The following is a 23,411-nucleotide window of genomic DNA, read 5'->3' on the forward strand; positions in this document are numbered from 1 at the left end:
AGGGAGCATTCCTTGCCATCACCTATCAGACAAGAAGCTGAGTAGCAGGAGGAGAAAGTGGAGCATGAGGAAGTGGAGAAGAAGTAAATTGAGAAACATGAAGAGAAAGGGAGGCTGAAATGTAGCTAGCTCCTTTCTGCCCAGGCTCCACATGATCAAATTATTCATGAGTGATACCAGTAACCTCAAACACAATTCCCCATTCTCCGTACCTTTCCTGTGTTACTGACGATCACATTGTCTTCTTTCCCATAAAAATAAAAGCCAACACAAAATACGTATTCCAATCTAAATTTATAAATTAAATCATGACATAATGCATACAAAGATAAACTAATCACCCTTGGTGTATTCTTTTAGTGCCTCTTCTAGGTGCTTTTGCCTCTCCTAATACTGCTATGAGGTGCTACCCCAATGTCACGCAGGCCCCCACCTGCCAAGAATGAGGTACATTAATTTCGCCATGTGGACATTAAATTTCAAATTGTTACTGGGAAGAAGATAAGGCCTGTTACAAGGAATTGCCAGGCCCCTGGCCGGAAAGACATTTTTGCATATTAGCAGACAGTGTTGGAACAAAGGAGCTATCCCCTGCTCCCATACAATACACAGACCAGACCTGGTCAAACAATTCAGTCATGTGACCACCCTGCTGGCCAACTTGAGGAGTTTTAAGTTGTAGAGACAGTGTTTGAACTGGCAAAAAGCTCTTTGATCCTGTACTGAAGAAGACCTCCTATCTGCCTGTCTGCTCCCATCTCTTTCTCATGAAGACATATGAACCCCAAGAGAGAAAAGTCTCCTACAGTGAACAAGGTTTAAAAAGAATACTGGATCTCAATGAAAAGTAAGATCTACCTACAATCAAGGACTACAGCGAGTTTGAAGCACAGTAACAAAAAACCCTCTTCAGAGATTGCCTCAAACTTTTCCAGTTTATTTTTCTTCTCTTTCTGAATCTATCTGCATGTGTGTATCGCATATGCATGCTAGCGAGGGTGCTTGTGTATCCGTAGCGTTAACTGAACTAGAGTTTAAGTTTAAATTTAATAAAACTTCGCCTTTCTTCTTTAAACCTAAGAAAGCCTGTTTGTGCTCATTTCTTTACCTTATAATTGGAAAGCGGTGAACAAGGATTCACCAAGGGGGAGCTAAAACACAGTATGTTTAAAAATAAATCCTTGTTACAGTCATACCAAGTGAAGGCTGAAAGGGAACCCTCGGCCTCTTTCTCATCTGGTCGTAACACCAGTGACTACAGCATGGTTGGTGGAAGGCTGCTGAGCGTCAGCAGAGAAAACTGTAGATGGCCTTGGAGGGCGACCTTGAGCAGCCCTGGGCCTAGAAGCGCTGGATTCAGACAGCACCATTTCAGGCTGAGCTGCAGCAATCTGGGCTGACAGGCAACATCAAGGGAAATGGTGGAGTGGCAGGGGTGGGAGCATGAATGCTGTACTCCTCAGAAAGAACAGCAGGTTCTCACTCCATGGAGCCACTGTCACTCTCCTGGGTCGGCGCCTCAGCAATCCTAGTAATCTGTTGGAAAACACATTGCTGCTATGACAAACTGGAAGCCCATTTGAACAAATATACCTGCAGCCATGATGACAGCAGTCTGGTTTTGCATTATAGAAGCTTGAGCTTTCACTGCAGCACTCAGACTTTTGGTGGAAACTGCTAGTGGTGCAATAGAAGTTGAGACATTGGCTATCAGATGCTGCATTATACTGGGTTCAACAGTTGTGCTGATGGGGGTGACCACCCATTCCATGTTGGAAAGTGCCAAGTTGGTGCTGGACTCCTACATGCTCTTTGACATTAAAGCAATATTTCTAGCAGTTTTCCCACCATACCAAGCATTTGGGTGTGTACACCCACCAGCCTTCTTCTGTAACCTGGCTGATCAAAGTGCTCATCTGAGTCCTCTACAGCACAACTGATGTGCGACCGCCCCTTCTGGCAAGCTTGCACCTGCGCTATCCTTTCCCCCCCACCCCCCCGCTCCACCCCCCCGCTCCGCCCCCCCCCTCCACCCCCCCGACTCCTACACAGTTGTGTCTGGTGTCTTATCATGTGCAGATCCCTCCTCTATCCTATACTCTAAAATACTGTCTTCTTCCTTTTCATTGACTGGGAACGCTCCAGTTCTTGAGCATCTGAAATGAAAAAGAAGCAATGGTTGGGTTGTGGTGAGGGGAGAGGAGAAAGTAATTAATGCATGCTTACACATCTGCAGCTTGCGAATCAGAAACAATTATGGGATGAAGGAGAAGTGGAAGAGAGAAAGAAGATTAAGTATCCAGATACCCTCCTCATGGATCTCTCCAGCCATGCTAGTGACCATGGCCTCAGTGACGTCCATTCTCATGATGGCCAGCACTGCTTCCTTCAAGGGGGTTAAACATGCAGGCATGCTTCTTCCCCTTCAGTTCCTTGCTGCTACCTACTGTTATGTGCCACCTTCTTCTGGAAGAAAGAGGAACAGTGGATGAGGCTAGTGGTGCATTTGGTAGAATATGGCATTTGAAGATAAACACCTTGACAACTCATGTGAGATCTTGAAACTTCTTCCTGCACTGCATCCAGGTTTTTACAGCATTGACCTCTGCCACTATCTCTTCCTGCTGCCTCTTCAGCATATGTCTGGAAAGCCTTCTGCCCGCCCTGAGGATACAGGACATCTCTCCTCCATTTCAGCTTTTCCACCAAAACCTCCAGTGCAGTGTCTGAAAATCTTGGTGCACACTCACTACCATGATCAGCCATTGTTGAATCTGCACAGCACACTTTTGAAAATATTCTTAGTACCCAATCCAGCCACAATGAACTCTCCTTTAAGAGCTGCAGGCTGGCTTTAAGTACTGCAAGGTACTCGCGAGATTAGGCCCCCTGCTGAGGTGCGCTGCCAATGAAGAGTGCAGGGAGCATGAATTTGACGTCCTACCTGCATCACAGTGGTGCAGGTTAATTGTGCATCATGATCCTTGCGACTGTTTTCAAGGATTATCCAATTTAACCCCATAGATTTTAGAGCGGCCAGAAGGAACACATGCTCCTTCTGACCCCAGTAAAGTATTTTTTAATTAGCTTTTCCGTATAGCCTGCAGAAGTGTACTTAAGGACGACTGGTTAGGCCACTCAACACGCACCACCAAGGCATGACAGCACATGCCGCATGCTCCACCCATTGGTACCTAAAAATTAGATCAGGTTGCAATGTACATTATAGTACCCAAATTTGCCTTCTGTGCCAGGCTGCAACCTCTCAAGGCCCTACACAAGATAGCGACATGTAGATCAGGAACCTAATTAAGGAGGTAAATTTGGAAATTTTGAAACTACAACTTTTTACGCTGAATGGTGGGAGTTAAAATTGAGCCCCTTGGATGTAATATAGACAAATCTTTAGAAATGTAAATTATGAACATACTCAAAGATGGTGATCTTCTCAATGGGGATGTCATTTGTATTGCATTTTGAAAGCTTAACATTGAAATGTAACATGCATGACATGCCCTAGGCAAGTTTTCAGTTCATCCCATTGTTTATTGAAAGCTATGAAGATTCTGAAGTATTTATTTAGAAGAATCAGATGAAGATAGAAAAAAATTCTAATGTTATCAATTGTTCTTCTTGTTAAATTGTGAAACCTCTCAAAATTCAAAGTGTTTTAAATGGTTGCTTTCTTTCAATAACAGCTTAGAGTCTTCAAACTAGCAAAGAACTGGAAAACACTAAACATATTGATCAACATCATATTCAAATCATTGAAAGAGATGGGAAATCTAACACTTATAGTCATCATCGTCATTTATATCTTCACTGTCATAGGAATGCAGCTTGTTGGGCATGACTATGAAAATAAAGTAAGTATATTACAAAGTCTTACTTATTTTGGTTGGTTGTTAAACTAGGTAATCACTCTGATTCTGACAGTATAAATATATCTATTCCGTTATTACATGCTTACAAATTTATCCAAGCTTTAATTAAAAATGGATTAAAATAATGTAATTTTGTGATATATACTGCTCTAGAAATGCTCCATGTGGTGCAGAGAGCTGGCCTCATTAAAAAATCCTCAAGTGAAAACCACATGATGCCACTCCAACACAGATATACTCAATCGGGGTTAGTTAATGAGTTGCAGGAGGTAGTATTTGTCAAAGTCTGGAGCATGATGGAGGAGGAGGAGGAAGAGGAAATATGATAGTAGGTCTTTCTGAATGATACCGAAGCTTACAGGGTTAAATTATGAAGACAGCTCATATAAACTTGGCTTGTATTCCCTTGAGTATAGAAGATTGAAGGATGATATGATCAAGGTATCTATCTTTGCCCATTGCTCTGGCTGCAGGCTACTCATGCCCGGTGTCTTACCACACGCAGATGCTGCCTCATTACTATCCTGTAAATTAGGCACAGTGTCAGAACCTGGTGGCTGCGAGTGTGAAATCGAGTGATGGTGCATCTTCATCTTTTTGCTGTTCCTCTACTGCCAGGCCAGGTTACACTTTTTGAATATCTGAAAGGAGAAGGGCATGAGGGTGGGGTTGTGCTGCAGAAATAGGGAGGGGAAGTGGCAGGGGTGGAGGAGCAAGGTGGGAAGAAAAAGATGCATGCTTACACCATCTGCAGCTTATAAATCAGAAGAGAGTGTGGATGAGGGGAGGTGGGACATAAGAAGGAGGATATTCTATAATGATACCATCATAGATAGAGTCATAGAGTCGTACAGCAGAGAAACAGGCCCTTCGGCCCACCGCGTCCATGCCAACCATAATGCCTATCTATACTAATCCCACCTGCCTGCATTAATTCCATATCCCTCTATGCCTTGCTCACTCAAGTACCTGTCTAGATGCCTCTTAGATGTTGCTACTGTTCCTGCCTCCACCACCTCCTCAGGCAGCTCATTCCAGATACCCACTATTCTTTGTGTGAAAAATTTACCCGTTTGATCCCCTTTAAATCTCCTCCCTCTCACCTTAAATCTATGCCCTTTAGTTTTAGTCACCCCTACCATGGGAAACTGACTCTGGCTATCTACCCTATCTATGCCTCTCATAATTTTATATGCCTCTATCATGTCCCCTCTCAGCCTCCTTCGCTCCAGGGAAAACGGACCCAGCCTTTCCAATCTCTCTTTATAACTCAATCCCTCCAAACCAGGCAACATCCTTGTGAATCTTTTCTCTACCCTCTCTAGCCGTAGTGAGGCGACCAGAACTGCACGCAGTACTCCAAATGCGGCCTAACCAACGTTATGTACAACTGTAACATGACATCCCAACTCTTGTACTCAATGCCTCGGCTGATGAAGGCAAGCATGCCATACGCCTTCTTCACCACCCTGTCTACCTGTGTTGCCACTTTCAGGGAATCTTTGATGATTTCAGTCCTGCCCCTGGCCATAGCCTCAGCAACCTGTGAGGTATGGGTGTGAGGCTTCCAGCAGTCCTAAGTGTCTGAAGGTGAGATTCATTGTTGATAGGTGAGTGGTAGGGATATGATGAATTGAGCAGTGTCTGAGGCTAAAGGTGCATTTGGTAAGGCATTTGAAGATGCATTCACTGACCTTGACTACTTGCATGAGTTCATCGAACTTCTTGCATCTGGATTCTTGGCGCTTGATTCCTGGCATCGACCTCCATAGCTATCTGCTCCCACTGTCTTCTGAACATTTGTCTGGAGGGCCTCTGGCCCCTGGATGTGCAGGATGGATCTCCTCCTTTCACCTCCCCCACCAAGACATCCATTGCAACATCCAAAACCCTTGGAGCCATGTTGTTCCATTCATCAATGTTTCCTAGGTCAGAGTCACTTCCTGCATGACTGTCAGCACCTACTGTAGCCACAATGCACCTCCCCCTTAAGCCATGTGGAGACTATCTTTAAGCAATACAGGCTAACTTTAAGTGGTACTGGTCATCATGATTTTGGCCCCTGCTGATACGTACAGCCAATCAACATCATAGTAACGCTAAAATAAAAGCAAAATACTGCGGTTGCTGGAAATCTGAAATAAAAACAAGAAATGCTGGAAATTTAGGGGTGGCACAGTGGCGCAGTGGTTAGCACCGCAGCCTCACAGCTCCAGCAAACTGGGTTCGATTCTGGGTACTGCCTGTGCGGAGTTTGCAAGTTCTCCCTTTGATCGTGTGGGTTTTCACTGGGTGCTCCGGTTTCCTCCCACAGCCGAAGACTTGCAGCTGATAGGTAAATTGGCCATTGTAAATTGCCCCTAGTGTAGGTAGGTGGTAGGGAATATGGGATTACTGTAGGGTTAGTATAAATGGGTGGTTGTTGGTCAGCACAGACTCGGTGGGCTGAAGGGCCTGTTTCAGTGCTGTATCTCTAAATAAAAATAAATAAATACTCAGCAGGTCTGGCAGCATCTGGAGAGAGAAGCAGAGTTAACGTTTCAGGTCAGTGACCCAGGGTCATTTCCAGCATTTCTTGTTTTTATCATGGTAACGCTGGCTGGATGCAGCAATCATTGAAATGAGCAGGCAGCATGAAATTGGCAATCTGCTTACACCATATCAACAGACGCGAGTTAATCGTGCATTGCGATCCCTGCTCTCATTTTTGGGAGTTATCGAACTTAGTCACCTGTATTTTTGGGGTCCCATATAACGTTTTCCCTCATTTTCTCTCCTCTCTCTTCAAGTTACTAGTTCTTATTGCGTACAGTTCCGCAGATGTCGGTAAAAATCCAGTACGTCAGCTAAGTGGCCATTCTTTGCGTATTAGCTTAGACAGCGAGTAATAACTGGATATTTGACTGTATAAAACTGACAATAAATTTGAAAATGTGCGAAAGAAACAAAATGATTATATCACAGCATCAAATATTCATAATAGCTCATTGACTCTTATGAGCAAATAGTATTGGAAATAGAAAGCGCTTCTTAATTTTAACACTTAATGTCCTTAGAGAACATTTTCAAAGCAGTAACGAGTGCTGGTGAGAGGTAGGCCACAATATCATCTCAAGAGTACTTGTAGAAATCCCCATTTAAAAGAAAATCATAACCTAGAAATTACTATTGATGATCTTAGCAGATGAATGCCTACCACATTTGTATGTTTGCTGTTGTAGTAGAGACTTTTGCTTGTTTGTTTTAAATGAGTAAACATCTCCAGTAAGATAGAGGTTGGAGGAAAGTTACATAAATGTGCTCTATGTTTATCCACTAGTATTACCAAGAGTTATTTCCAGGCTAATAGCAATGGTTAACAGAATACACTGTGGAAAATAGCAATGGCTCTATATTTTCTTAAGGTGATAAGGTAGTTCATAGCCCATTTTGTGTCTTCAACACACTGGATATAGCAAATCTTTCTCATTCAGTGGAATGAGTATTCCACTGTTTCCCGCTCTGCATCTTTTGTTCATTTGCTTTGTTTTACATCATCCTATGTTTTTCATCTGACATTATGTTACATTATAGGAGGCATTTGATGGCAATAAAATACCAAGATGGAATTTCAGAGGCTTTTACAATTCCTTTATCATGGTGTTTCGGATTTTATGCGGGGAATGGATAGAACCATTATATGACTGTATGCGCTGCTCAAAGATGTATTTTTGTCTTCCACTGTTCTTGCTAACATACATAGCTGGAAACTTTCTGGTAAGAACACATAATGTATGGCTTCAGACTATATCAAATCTGTTGTTTCTTAGTGTGATATTCTTAAAGGAATTAGTATTTTTAAAAGGAATAGGAAAACATGCTAAAAACATAGAGTGCAATGCAAAATATACTTTCAACAACTAACTGTAGATCAGATTTTTAAATGTTAATGTATGGTATAGTACCATGCAAGATGTGGCATGAATGATATTCATACCATTCTTCAGCATTCATTACTCTGATCTAGTCATATGATTATATTCAAAATGTATATTTTGCTTTGCATTGGTTTTAAAATAAGAAGTGTGTATTATAAGTCCATTATGATCTATTGTCTGAGGAGGATTTGCAACCAACACAGCAGCAGTACTTTGTTGTGGCTTTAGAAAGGCAGAGAGTTTGTCCACTACAACAACAACTTGTAACTATATAACATCTTTAATTTATTTTTTATTTAGAGATACAGCACTGAAACAGGCCCTTCGGCCCACCGAGTCTGTGCCAACCAACAACCACCCATTTATACTAACCCTACAGCAATCCCATATTCACCATCACCTCCCTACACTAGGGGCAATTTACAATGGCCAATTTACCTATCACCTGCAAGTCTTTGGATGTGGGAGGAAACCGGAGCACCCGGTGAAAACCCATGCAGACACAGGGAGAACTTGCAAACTCCGCACAGGCAGTACCCAGAATCGAACCCGGGTCCCTGGAGCTGTGAGGCTGCGGTGCTAACCACTGCGCTGCCCATAATATAATAAAACATTCCAAAGCACTTCACAGGAGTGTTACAAAGCAAAATTTAACATCGAACCACGTATGGAGCTATCAGGACAGATTGTTTAGTTTGAGGAAATTTGGGTGAGGTGTAAAACATCTTGAAAAATTGGGTGAGATCTAAAATGGGGCTGCCGACTTGCTATCACCCCTCTGTGCCCAGTGACAAAAATTAAAACTACTGCCCCCAACCCCCAGACCTCCCCCCACCCACCCAACCCTCCCGTGAATCTGATCTGTTCCTGTGCTAAACACTATGAGGAAGATTCCCTCTTTGCATAATGTGAAGCACACAGAGGAAATCTTCCTCCACATTTATCACCTACTACTCAGTTAACAAGAACAGTTACAATAGTCAGGGGAGCAGCTAGTTTCTTGGACAGGGCTTTGTGAACCTGAACGATATACCAGTACCAAAGGTTCTTGAAAGAGTTGTCAAATTTAGTTGTGCCTCATCTTAATTCAGTGGACTGAGTTTTACACTTTGGTAGACTTTTAAGGGGGGATTTTAACCATGGCCAATTAAATTGGGCTGTGGGATTTACCTGCACTAATCCTGCTGTCTTCCCATAGGTTCTGATCTTAACCTGCCTCCCAAAATCCTGCTCCCGCATCAGCTGCTACCCCCTGTGTCGGGCAGGAGACTGTTAAAATCTCTCAGGCCTCATATAGCCAAGGTCTAGAAGGTTTGCCATCTACCTCAGCCTGCCCACGCCCGATCCCAATGACTTTCACCCCAAGGCAGGGGCTTTAGTACCTCAACTTGAAATCAGAGCAATGGGTTTCTGAACATTTTGGGGTTTTATTCTTACCTATTACTCTGGATTTCTCTTACCTAGAAGGAAAGCAATGTACCCAGGCCAATGAACAGAACAATTTTCCTCTTAATTATATTAGCTACTGAAAATATCCTCTGAACCCACAAGATCTCCCTCCTGTCATTGGTAAGTAGTACAGCAACTCATTAGGACCCTCTCCTCCTGTTATAGGTTCAAACTATTTAAACAAATGTATTTAATTAAACATGAGCAGGTGATTAACTAATAGTAATATAATATACCATTCCATTTGTGAAAGGACAGCCACGCAACATATCACCAACTAGATGGTGCACAAGGGTAGCTCAGGATAAATTGTCTGCATATTTTCCATCCATTGGTCACTGCTGACAATCCAGCTGAGGCAGAACACAATATATAGGGTATTATTATCATTAACCTGTTTATTGGCTGTAACTGGTACGAAAGCAAGGAGAAAGATGAGATTAAATCATGCAACCATATCATCAGCTGTTCTTTTAAAATTGTATCTTGCCTGAATCATTAGTAAGAAATATTGCGAAATATTATTTTTGCCATTGTAACTACTAATGATAATTTTAAACTCCTCAATATTGTTCTGCAGGTGTTAAACTTGTTCTTGGCTCTTCTTCTCAATTTCTTTTCTGGGGATACACTAACAGCAAATACAAAGGAAGAAAAGGCATCTCCATATAAAGATTATATAAAGAATTTCCTACTTTTGTTAACATGCCGAAAACCAAATAAACCATCTTTGGGTAAAATACAACCAGATGAGCAAAAGGATACATCAGAAGCAGACTGTGCTCACCCTTCTAATGACGTCCCTTTATCAGAATGCAATACAAGACACCAGATGAGTAAGAGTCTGAGAGCTTTGTATATCAGCATTTAAGCACAATTCAAATTGTACTCTTTTACTTTTAATCAACTTCCCTGGTGCAGAGAAAATATTGCAAATATATTTTAAGTGTATTTATTAGAATACAATAGATTAGAATTTACTGTTGGTTATATTTGTGAATAAATTTTTAATTTGTATTCATTCCTTTTTTCACTAATTCAACAGAGATAATTATCAATACCTCAGTTGAAATAACAGAAGAAAGTCTTACAAATGTGGCCAATAAAATAACCCATGATAATTTCTAGTCTGAAGATTTTACCTAATAGGTTCACAATTGGTACTTTCCTAATATATCCTAATATACACTTGGCAGGCATTGAGGACTGTATGACTGCTATGATGGCAAAAAATAAAAATTTGTAATTCATAGAATCATAGAATGATACTGCACAGAAGGAAGACATTCAGCCCATCATGCCTGTGCTGACTCTTTGATAGAATTATCAGTTCGTCCCCATTGTCCTGTAAATGTTTTCCCTTCAAGTATGTATCCAATTCCCTTTTAAAAGTTACTACTGAATCTTCTTTCGCCACCCTTTCAGGCAGTGCATTGCAGATCACAACAAATCGCTGCACAAAAGAAACTGTTCCCATGTATCGCCTCTGACTGTTTTATCATTCACCTTAAATCTCATTAACGTCCCTTCTGTTTCAGAAAATGCAGATCTATTCTCCATGATCATGTCGTCCGATATATTCTCATGCTGGCTGTTGCACAGTATTAACATAACTCCTAAAGTGCAGACTTATACAGAAAGATTGCTTTATTAATCAATTTTAAAATGAATGTTAGCATTTATAATATCCCTTTGAATGTCAAAAATAAGATACCAAAATAATGTGATACATTATTACTTGACAAAAAATGACTTGTGTAGGATGGTTACAAATTAACTTTTTCCTATAACACTGTACACTGCATTATGATTAGTTAGTTGATTAATTAATGGTAGTAGATAGATAGTTTGCGAATAACTGACCAGAACGCTGAGTACAATTAAGGAAGCTTTGCTTAGAAATTAAACAATAAACAATTTTACATAGAAATGACACCACTGGCATTTGCATGTAGTGAATTATTGAAAATTATTGATATCAAACATGATCATGATGATGGCTAGTACTTTGCAGACGTATCAAACATATTGATTGGAATAATGTAACAAGTATGAATATCTGTATGTGCCCCTGGTGTCAAATTATTTTCAGGGATTACCTGACATATAGGCCAACTTCCACCACCAACTTCTGCCACCCCACCCTCCCTCATGAATGGCAGGAAAGGGTTGGGGTATAAAATATTGGAATACAACAACCCAAGCCTGACCCATCACATTCCCAGGTAATTCATGCTCTGGATGAGGCTCCCATTAAAAACAGGCAGGGCACTGCTTAACATGTAAAAGTCATGGCATGATGATGTCAACAGCACCTATTTTTAACCTCAACATGGGGAGTCCCGCACTGTCTGCTGCCCAGCAGCAGCAACATTGCTCAGAGGAGTCCCAGGTAAGTTTTAGAACTTTGCTTGATGTTAAGCTCATTGTGAGCCAGAAGGAATAGGAGTGCACTCTCCTGGCCTCACACGGAAGCTTTTGGCCTCCCCAGCCTTAACTCCCCTCTCCCCCCACTATTCCTGATAGCAGCCTTAGCCTTCCTTCCCCACCCTCCCACCAGCGAGGCAGTCAATCTGGCCAGCGGGAGTCTGCACTGAATTATTTAAATGAGGTCTTGGTGTTGAGATTAAGGCTTCCACTCCCACGGCCTTGTCTGGTTCTTCGCTCACTAGCAGGCTTTCACCTTTTACCTTTCCCACCTTCCTGTTAATATCGAGGCAATAATCTCATTTACATCATTAAGAAGTCATCTCCCTCAAAATATCAGTATACAGTACAGCAAATCTGAATTGATTTTTAGTAAGATGAAACATTCAGTTCACAGGCTGTATATAATTTAGACCTGGCCTTCAAAATGGCTCGGGACTCAGGCCTGTAATAACAGACAAACAACAGCCCTGCTCTTCCCACCAATCATCTATTGTGTCCTTCCAGTAAAATAGCTCTCGTTGCACCGACAAAGATTACCTACTAACTGTGACCTCTGTCCAATTTTGATTCCCTTTGACTGGGATAAATTGAAGGTCTCACCTGGTGCCTTCCAATGATTACATGGCTGAGACTGAAGGCTCAGCATTTGGAAGTCACAGACACAAACCCACAACCAACCTTTCCATGCTACAGTGTGTTGGATCTATAAAACATAGCAAGCCAAGTCTCCCTCTGTAATTGTTATTTTGTACACATTATCCTAGTACTGGTATATCAAAAGTCTATTGTAAAACTTGGAAATCACGTGGAATTTAGACCGTCTTCAAAGCTGCAGTCGCTTTATACTGGATTGTTCTTTTAGAGTCATAGAGTTATACAGCACAGAAACAGGCCCTTCAGCCCATCGTGTCTGTGCCAGCCATCAAGCACTTAATTATTCCAATCCCATTTTCCAGCACCTGGCCCGTAGCCTTGTATGCTATGGTGTTTCAAGTGCTCATCTAAATACTTCTTAAATGTTGTGAGGGTTCCTGCCTCTACCACCTCTTCAGGCAGTGTGTTCCAGATTCCAGCCACCCTCTGGGTGAAAAAGTTTTTCCTCAAATCCACTCTAAACCTCCTGCCCCTTACCTTAAATCTATGCCCCCAGGTTATTGATCCTTCCACTAAGGGAAAAAGTTTCTTCCTATCTAACCTATCAATGCCCCTCATAATTTTGTATACCTCAGTGGTGCAGGGCGGCACAGTGGTGCAGTGGTTAGCACAGCAGCCTCACAGCTCCAGCGACCCTGGTTCAATTCCGGGTACTGCCTGTGTGGAGTTTACAAGTTCTCCCTGTGTCTGCGTGGGTTTCCTCCGGGTGCTCAGGTTTCCTCCCACAAGCTAAAGACTTGCAGGTTGATAGGTAAATTGGCCATTAGCAATTGCCCCTAGTATAGGTAGGTGGTAGGGAAATATAGGGACATGTGGGGATATGTGGTAGGAATATGGAATTAGTGTGGAATTAGTATAGATGGGTGGTTGATGGTCAGCACAGACTCGGTGGGCCAAAGGGCCTGTTTCAGTGCTGTATCTCTAAAACTAAAAACTAAAACAGATCTCCTCTCAGCCTTCTCTGCTCTAAGGAAAACAACCCTAGCCTTTTCTGTCTCTCTTCATTGCTGAAATGCTCCAGCCCAGGCAACATCCTGGTGAATCTCCTCTGCACCCTCTCCAGTGTAATCACATCCTTCCTATAGTGTGGTGCCCAGAACTGTACACAGTACTCACGGTGTGGCCTAACCAGCGTTTTATACAGCTCCATCATAACCTCCTTGCTCTTATATTCTATGCCTCGGCTAATAAAGGCAAGTATCCCATATGCTTTCCTAACCACCTGATCTACCTGTGCTGCTGCCTTCAGTGATCTATGGACAAGTACACCAAGGTCCCTCTGTACTTCCTAGGGTCCGACCATTCATTGTATATTCCCTCGCCTTGTTGGTCTTCCCAAAATGCATCACCTCACACTTCTCAGGATTAAATTCCATTTGCCACAGCTCCGCCCATCTTACCAGCCCATCTATATTGTCCTGTAATCTAAGGCTTTCCTCCTCACTATTTACGACACCACCAATTTTCATGTCATCTGCGAACTTACAGATCATACCTCCTATATTCACATCTAAATCATTAATGTACACTACAAACAGCAAAGGTCCCAGCACCGATCCCTGCAGTACACCACTGGTCACAGGCTTCCACTCGCAAAAACAACCCTCAACCATCACCCTCTGCCTCCTGCCACGAAGCCAATTTTGGATCCAATTTGCCAAATTGCCTTGGATCCCATGGTCTCTTACCTTCTTAACCGATCTCCCACGCGGGACCTTATCAAAAGCCTTACTGAAGTCCATACAGACTACATCAACTGCTTTACCCTCATTTACACATTTTGTCACCGCCTCAAAAAATTAAGTCGTTAGTCAGACACGATCTCCCTCTGACAAAGCCATCTTGACTATCACTGATTAATCCCTGCCTCTCCAAGTGGAGTTTAATCCTGTACCTCAGAAATTTTTCCAGTAGTTTCCCAACCACTGATGTTAGACTCACCGGCCTGTAATTACCTGGTTTATCCCTGCTACCCTTCTTAAATAATGGTACCACATTCGCTGTCCTCCAATCCTCTGGTACCTCTTCTGTGGCCAGAGAGGATTTGAAAATTTGTGTCAGAGCCCCTGCAATCACATAACAGCCTGGGATACATCTCATCTGGGCTTGGGGATTCATCCTCTTTTAAGCCCGCTAAAACAGCTAATACTTCCTCCCTTTCAATGCTAAAATGTTCAAGTATATCACAATCCCCCTCCCTGATCTCTACACCTACATCGTCCTTCTCCATAGTGGACACCGATGAAAAGTAATCATTTAAAACCTCACCTATGTCCTCCGGCTCCACACACTCATTGCCACTTTGGTCCCAAATGGGTCCTACTCTTTCCCTGGTTATCCTCTTGCCCTTAATATACTTATAAAACACCTTAGGATTTTCCTTTACCTTGCCCACAGTGTTTTTTCATGCCACTTCTTCGCTCTCCTCATTACTTTTTTAAGTACACCCTACACTTTCTATACTCCTCTAGTGCCTCCACTGTTTTCAGCACTCTGAATCTGCCATAAGCCTCCTTTTTTTACTGATCCAATCCTGTATATCCCTTGGCATCCAGGGTTCCCTGGACTTGTTGGTCATACCCTTCACCTTAATGTTGGTTCTGAACTCTCACTATTTCCTCTTTGAATGACTCCCACTGATCTAATGTCGACTTTCCTACAAGTAGCCTCTCCCAGTCCACTTTGGCCAGATCCTGTTTTATCATCTTAAAATCGGACTTCCCCCAATTCAGTACCTTTATTTTCGGTCCATCTTTGTCCTTTTCCATAACTACCTTAAATCATACAGAGTTATGGTCACTATCCCAGATATGTTCCCCCACTGACACTTCTACCACTTGTCTGGCTTCATTCCCTGGGATTAGATCCAGTACTGCCCCTTCTCTTGTAGGACTATCTACGTACTGGCTCAAAAAGCTGTCCTGTATGCATTTTAAGAATTCTGCCCCCTTTAAGCCTTTTTCACTAAGACTATCCCAGTTGATATTGGGCAAGTTGAAATCCCCTACTATTATTCCCCTATTATTTTTACACCTCTCTGAGATTTGCCTACACATCTGCTCCTCTAACTCTACCTGACTGTTTGGGGCCTGGAGTACACTCCCAGCTAAGTGATTGCCCCCTTTTGGTTTTTAAATTCTACCCATATGGCCTCATTTGAGGAACCTTCTAAGATATCATCCCTCCTTACTGCAGTAATTGACTCTTTGATCAACAATGCCACCTCCTCATTTACCCCCTCCTGTCATGCCTGAAGATTCTATACCCTGGAATATTGAGCTGCCGGTCCTGCCCCTCCCTCAACCATGTCTCTGTGATAGCAATAATATCATAATGCCACGTGCTAATCATTGCCTTACTAGTAGACTCCTTGCATTAAAATAGATGCAATCCAGCCTTGCATTTTTCACTTGTGCCTTAACAAGTCTATATTTGCTCTGCCTTCCAGACTGACTCAGTTTCTCTTCTATATCTGACTGTGTATCACCCCCTACTGTATCCCATCCCCCTGCTAAATTAGTTTAAACCCCCCACAACAGCACTAGCAAACCTCCCAGCCAGGATGTTGGTCCCGTTCCAGTTCAGGTGCAACCTGTCCAACTTGTACAGGTCCCACCTTTGCCAGAAACAGACCCAGTGATCCAGGAAACTAAAGCCTTCCCTCCTGTACCACCTCCTCAGCCATGCATTTATCTGCTCTATCCTCCTATTCCTATACTCACTAGCACGTGGCTCTGGGAGTAATCCAGAGATTACAACCTTTGAGGTCCTGCTTTTTAATCTGCTACCTAGCTCCCTAAATTCTTGTTGCAGGACCTCGTCCCTCTTTCTACCTATGTCCTTTGTGAGCACAGTTCCAGTGCTGGGAACAGTGCAAGGCAACTTCCGCTGATATTGGTGCTATTTAAGTAATAATGTAATGCCATTTTAAAGTGAAAAGCTTTGTCATTGATAAAACATTCACTGCATGGAAATTAAGACTGTTGATTTTTTTCAAATTCAACTTTTGTGTTATACAGATGTTAAATCTGATGTTATTTCACAACAAGCAAACTTTGCTTCTGTTTGAAGTTTTCTATTCTTTCTTGTAGATGTGGAAAATGAAATAAAATCGTCAAGCACTGTTGAGCCAACAGCATTGCCAACATTCTCCCATAGTGGTGTACTCCCTCCCGTAGGCAAAAGTGAAGTACCTACTGTCAGTGCACTGTGTGATCCAGCTCTAAGTGGGCGAAAGTATGAAAACGGATCAGCGGTCTTGATGGTAACACATGAATGCAACTCTACCCATTATATGGGCTTAGTATCTGGAGTACTGTATACAGTATTGGTCTCCTTATTTAAGGAAGAATGTAAATGCATTGAAAGCAGTTCAGAGAAGGTTTACTAGACTAATACCTGGAATGGGCAGGTTAGCTTATAAGGAAAGGTTGGACAGGCTAAGCTTGTATCCGCTGGAGTTTAGAAGAGTAAGAAGCGACTTGATTGAAGCATATAAGATCCTGAGGGGTCTTGACAGGGTGGATGTGGAAAGGATGTTTCCCCTTGTGGGAGAATCTAGAACTGGGGGGTCACTATTTAAAAATAAGGAGTCACCCATTTAAGACCGAGATGAGGAGAATTTTTTTCTCTCAGAGGGTCGAGAGTCTTTGGAATTCTCTTCCTCAAAAGGCGGTGGAAGCAGAGTCTTTAAATATTTTTAAGGCAGAAGTAGATAGATTCTTGATAAGCAAGGGGGTGAAAGGTTATCGGGGGCAGGCGGGAATGTGGAGTCGAGGTTACAATTAGATCAGCCATGATTTTATTGAATGGCAGAGCAGGATCGAGGGGCCGAGTGGCCTACTCCTGCATCTAAGTCGTATGTTCGTATGTATCTACTCTTATAGTCACTGGACCCAAAATTCCGCTGTGGCAACTCCACCAGTGGAAAGGTGGCAGAGCAGAACTCATGTCCACTTTTGCAGTAAACCATAGTTTTCTTCCCAAATTGTGAGGATAGGGTCATTTTTATGGTCAGAGGGCACTTCACCATTTCCTGTCCCAATCCATATTTGTAAGGCCCTTATGAACCGAATATAAAATTAAACTTTGGAGTCTTTGGCTTCCTCCAGGCAGAAGGCAATTGCTCACCTTAGTCTTGGAAAGGTTTCAAGCCTTTAAAGAGATCCAGCTGGCCTGAGTCTTGCTGAGGCCTTTAAATGTTAGAATTTCAAACGTAGCCCCCGAGCAACCCCCAAGATACCCACTGTTGTGGAAAGAACGGAAGATCCACTTATGGTCCTTGCCACCTGATCAGAAAATAGCTGGAGTGAAAACAGGAAGCAATCCTCGCAGAACCAGATTCCATTCCAAATTCTTGCTGCATGTTGCCAATTCTAAAATAAAATATATAGCACCCTATTATGTTTCTGAGAAATAGCCCAAAATGCTTCAATGCAATTAATTACTTTGGAAGTGCGGTTACAGTTGTTATATAAGCAAATGTGCAGACATTTTGCAGAGACAGCACTGAGATTGAAGCATTGAAGGTGCCAGAAAGAAATTTAAGCTGCTGATGAGTCATGTTTAAATTTTCTTTTTCGGTTACTACCTTTGGCACCTAGATACATTGATAAGCAATCTATTATTGATGGGGTGTATTACTAAGATTTATCTATGAATCTGGACAACTAAATCATATGAATGCTCTTCTCTATTTAAACACTGCTGTTTTATGAACTATCTTTTTTTATTCATTCTCGGGATGTGAACATCACTGGCATTTATTGCGCACCCCACGTTACACTGAGAAAGTAGTGGTCAGCCTTTTTCTTGAACCATTGCACTCTTGGTAATGGTTTGCTACAGTTAAGTGGCTTACTGGATCATTTAAGAGTGCAGTTAAGAATCAACCATGTTTGTGTGGAACTGGAGTCACATATAGACCAGGTGGGGTAAGGATGGCAGCTTTCCCTCTCTAAACTGAATTCAAGTTCTCAAACTACCATGGTGGGATTTGTACTCATGGGCTGGGATTTTATGGGGCCTCAGGAGGCATGCAGAGAGGCAGGAGGACTGAAAAATCAGGTGGGAGCGCGGGGGTAGCATGCCCATTGCCTTCCCGCCGTCACCGGCATTTTACCAGAGGCCAACTGAGGCCCTTAAATGAGTCCCTGGTGGCCTCCTTGCAGGCTCAGGGGTGGGAGGGTGCACGGTGCCCTCTGTATTGGATACCCTGTGGTCCACAGAGGGCCCCCCCAGCAGCAAAGGCCTCACACATGGAAATACCACTTCCAGCTTGACTGGACCCATTTACCTAGGTTCCGGGGCAGCTTCCATGATGTGTCCTGCCTGGTTGCAGTCTCAGCAGTGGCCACTGCTCCCAGTAGCACTGCTGGGACTGAAGAACTTCCGGCCCTCCAAGTGGCTGGCAGCTCTTGGAGGCGGGATCTCATCCCTTAAAGGGATGGAAGCCCCAATGCCAGGCAGTTAATTGCCTGATGCATGTAAAATCAGGTCAGAGCTCCCAGAACTGGCATAGGTGGGGTTACCCCCCCCCCCCCCCCCCGACTTTCTGGCAAAGGAGGGGATCACTGCTGGCCCGTAAAATCCCAGTGATGTTCCCTGAATATTAGTCCAAGCCTCTGAATTATTTAGTCCAGTAACATAATCATTACTCTGCCAAATCCCCTCTTCATTTTGTTTTATGAAATATCTTACTATCATGTTCCTGATGTAAAATAAAGCATATCTGTTGGTTACAAGAAAAGCTTTCTTGCTGCATTTTGTACAGACAAGGAGCAAGCCTAATTCATGCTAATCACAACACTCAGGAAATTGGTGCAGTCTTCCAGATCTGCCTGATGCGTGTACTTCTGGTGCAAAATTCTGTTGTTGCAGTCAGTTGCATCCCTGCCAACCAAATTCAGCACTCTGAAGACTAGGAGTCATACTGAAAGTGCAGTGGGACACAGGCTTGCAATTTATGCTGCAGGTATATCCAACAGGTATATCACATTTACTGCAGCATTCAAAGCAAAATTATCAGAAACAGGGATTTAGAAATTATGGATAAGGATGTGAGTGCTGAAGGCATAAAAATTATTTTCTAGAGGATATGCCCAATTGCTATGTTGTGAAAGGATGTTCAAATGTAGAGGGGATCCAGAGATGTAGGGAGAGAGACCGAGATGAGATTTGGAGAGGCATGCTGCACTGCAACATAGGCTAAATTGGGGATATGAATCCAGGCGGGGCAGCATTGTTGAGAAGAAAGGAGTTGGCATCTGCAAACCAGATTTCAGTAAGGTCCAGGATGTCATACATTCCTCAAGGTTGAGATCAGGGATGAGGAAGCGTTTGTTTGCAAGGACATGAGAATGTTTTAAGGAAGAGTAAGAGAGTAGCAGTATGCTAACTGGGGGAGAAAGGCTAGCCCCTATCCTTCTCCAGTGTGCCTCCAACAACCTGCTCCCTCTACAATGTCCAACAAATTTACTGGAGACGCTAACCTGTTTAAATGCTATGGTATCATTTGCTTCACAACAAGGAACTACAAACAATAGCGTTTTATTTGCTAAGAACAGCAAATCCTGCAGTAACATTACTAAATAACAATGAATGATATATATTCTAATATTATTTGATTAGTACGTATTCAGGCCTCAGTATAAGCTTAAATAAAAGCAAAATACTGACGTTGCTGGAAATCTGAAATAAAAACAGAAAGTACTGGGAACACTCAGCAAGTCAGGTAGCATCTATGGTAAAGGAAACCGTTAAGAGAACAAAGAACAAAGAAAATTACAGCACAGGAACAGGCCCTTCGGCCCTCCAAGCCTGCGCCGATCCAGATCCTCTATCTAAACATGTCGCCTATTTTCTAAGGGTCTGTATCTCTTTGCTTCCTGCCCATTCACGTATCTGTCTAGATATATCTTAAAAGACGCTATCGTGCCCGCGTCTACCACCTCCGCTGGCAATGTGTTCCAGGCACCCACCACCCTCTTTCCAAGCAGGGAGGAGGATTTCTGGTCCCCGCACGTGATTTTTTTTAAAAACAGGTTTCCCACAAGGCAGCCAGGCTTGGTTCCGTGTCAAGCAGAGAATTCTCCAAAAGAGACTACAGCCCAGGAAAAGGTAGGCTTCCCTCTTCCAGGGGATAGAGACCATAAAGGGTTAGGAGGCGGTGGGGGGTGGTGTACAACGTGGTTTGGAGTGTCAGGGAATGATCACAGGGGGGGCCATAGAGAAATTGAGGTCAGGAGGGGTTGGTGAGGGGTTAATGATTGCAGAAGGGGGAGATCCATAATTAAAGCAGGCTCTATGATCGCACAGGGTGGGAGATCATTGATCACAGGGGCTCATAGGTGTTTGTGGGAGGGGGGGTTATCGATGATCATGGGGGGTGGTCGGTGACTGTGGGGGAGGGGTCAGCAGGTTTGCTTGGGGGTTGGAAGGAAGCACTCTTGCCCCTCCTGGCCCACAAGCAGTGCTAGAAAAGTACTTTCCTCTTCCACGATGCAGTCCTCACCTCCCTTTACCTGTTGGCTTTCCAAGGCCCAGGAAAACTGGCCAGCCAGCATTCATGTTGAAAAAAAGAGATAAAATCTGAAGCACACGGCCTAATTAAAATACTTAAATGAGCAACCCACCTCCTGTGAGCAGATTTATCCTGTTCTTCCACCCCATCCTGCCTCCATAACAACCTGAATTTAGAGGATTCAAGGAAGGTTGGGTTTTGAGATTCTAAAAATTTTAACATCCCACCCATCCCGTATAATTATCCGCAATGCTTCAGCTCAATGACCCTTTATCATAGCTCTGATGAAAGGTTATCAAGCTGAAACGTTAGATCTGTTTCTCAGTCCACAAATGCTGGCAAACATACTGGTTATTTCCAGCATTTTATGTTTATATCTCTGTGTAAACCTATTATTAAACTCCATGAGTGCAGATCCTGTTGCATCCTATTATATTGAACAGACATCTGGAAGAGTTAACTTATGGTGTTCATCATTTTTGCATCATATATTCTATTGGACAAAGTTGTTCAACCCATAATTCTTTATTACATTAGCTAGAGACGGTGGAGGAAGTGCAACAGGAAACGGAAATTGAATTGCACCATCCAGCTGTGGATATGAGTCACCCAGAAATAGCAGAGCATTTGAAGGATAAGCATATTAGTGAAGATAATAAAGCAGAGGATGAAAAACATTCATGCTCAATTGAAGATGAAGTCCTGGAAGATGAGGAACTCAAAGCAGAAGTCAAAACAATGCAACCCTGCTTGCCAACCATATGCACTGGAAAGTGCAATTGTTGCAATGTACTTAAGACTACATTCATGGCAGAACTCTTCTTGTCACTGAGGACACTGATGTTCAAAGTGGTGAATAATCGTGTGTTTGATGGGAGTGTACTGTTTGTCATACTTTTGAGTACAATAACATTGGTAAGTACTAATAGATTGAAAAAAAATCAATGGCTGTCCTCAACCTCAACACTTAGGGACAAGAGGTCACAAAGCCATCACAGTATAATGCCTTTGTTTTGATCTAGTGCTGCTTTATATTTGAATTTAAAATTTCTGGCAACCTGCTCTGTTTTTATCTGTCACCTAATCAAATACTCAAAAAACATGATTGCTAGCATATATATAAACCCAGAAATCTTAGCACCTTATTTAGCTTCAGCCCAGGTGACAATTACACAATAGAACCTATGGGGGTCACAGATAATGTTCTGAGATGATTCCATGTATGCCCGAACTTTGCATTTATCTAGCTCCCATAGGACTTTGTTCTTCATGGAATTGTGTAATTTATGTAGCACCCAGTAAAAACAGGCCATTCACTCACAAACTATTCCTGATGTATGCTGAGAACTTAATATTCTCTCTTGATGCTCAGTTGGTGGGAAATACAAGACTGAGCTGTATTAACTGGTGAAGTCCAGCTTTGATTCTTTGGGCTGAATTTTCCTAGCCCTATAGTGACAAGCTGGGAGGCGGGAGGTCTGGTAATATGGCAGGGGAAGGAGGGGAGCCTAATGTCTTCCTGCCACCATGGCATATTACCAATGGCGGGAACCTGGGTGGCCAATTGAGCCATTTAAGTGCCCAATTAAGGGCTACTTCCTGTTCCTGCTGGCATTTTGCTCACGTCCGGAGGCCCACCACCACATGGGGAGACCACCAGGTAAACCCTAGTGGCCTCCTAGTGGGTTTCTGCAGCTCTGGAGACACCGCTGCAATATGACCCTCCCACTGCCTGCCTGCCTGGCCCTGGCTTGCTCAAACACATTTACCTTCTCTTCAAGGGTGCCTCGGCATTGAGGTGCCCTCTCCTTCATGCTGCAGTCTCAGTAGTGGCCACCTCTAATGCGGGTGCTGACAAGGCAGCCGAGCTGATAGCCCTCTGATTGGATGGTGGTCTCAACAGCAGCCTGTTTGTTAATTGACCAACGAGAGCAAAATGCCACCACCACCTCCGCCACCCACCCCACCCCCCGCCACACCCCCTGTCGGAGCAGGGTCCGCTTCTGCTTACTGTCCCAGCGGCAGGACTTCTTCCTTCCTTGCAAAGTTCAGCCCATGGTCTGTGATGAGTTTGCTGATCTCAGCTAGGCTTGTCATAGAGCCATCACAATGCCCTCAGTACCCATGGGCTCTGGAGGGGCAAAAATAACTAGCATTGTACTCATGATATCTATCCAGTGATGCCTGCTAGAAGGTGTTTGCGTGGACATCAGATGAGGACAGGACAGGCTTAGCTGTGATGCCCCTATTTCAAATATTCTATTGATGCTCATTGTCTAGGAGCATGCACAAATAATTGTTCTTTGGATAAGATACCAGAATGCAGCCTTTATTCATAGATTCACAACCAAGCAAACGTCTGTGCCTTAAGGAGAAATGAGGATAAAACAAAATGGAAGAAATAAAGATTAAAGAGCATTACATATCGCAGTGAAGAATGCATAAGGGATAAAGGAAGAAAGAGAGTATGGGGGGGAAGTGGGAAGCGATAAAAGGAGTAGATGGAGGATCGTGTGGAGTATAATCATCACCTCTCTCGTCAAATAACAACCCTTG

At 43.1% G+C, this 23,411-nt stretch overlaps 1 protein-coding gene across 1 annotated transcript in view; it reads left to right on the forward strand.

Annotated features, from left to right (window-relative positions):
- The window catches only part of LOC137355739 (sodium channel protein 1 brain-like), a 234,690-nt gene that overhangs the window by 90,889 nt on the left and 120,390 nt on the right, over positions 1-23,411 (forward strand). The window contains exons 13-17 of the mRNA XM_068021614.1: positions 3,699-3,866; positions 7,458-7,640; positions 9,831-10,086; positions 16,426-16,598; positions 21,393-21,770. Of these exons, the coding sequence (XP_067877715.1) occupies positions 3,699-3,866; positions 7,458-7,640; positions 9,831-10,086; positions 16,426-16,598; positions 21,393-21,770 (1,158 nt within the window). The remainder of the gene's footprint in view (positions 1-3,698; positions 3,867-7,457; positions 7,641-9,830; positions 10,087-16,425; positions 16,599-21,392; positions 21,771-23,411) is intronic.

Source organism: Heterodontus francisci, chromosome 1 (genome assembly GCF_036365525.1).
Source record: "Heterodontus francisci isolate sHetFra1 chromosome 1, sHetFra1.hap1, whole genome shotgun sequence".
Taxonomy (NCBI): Eukaryota; Metazoa; Chordata; class Chondrichthyes; order Heterodontiformes; family Heterodontidae; genus Heterodontus; species Heterodontus francisci.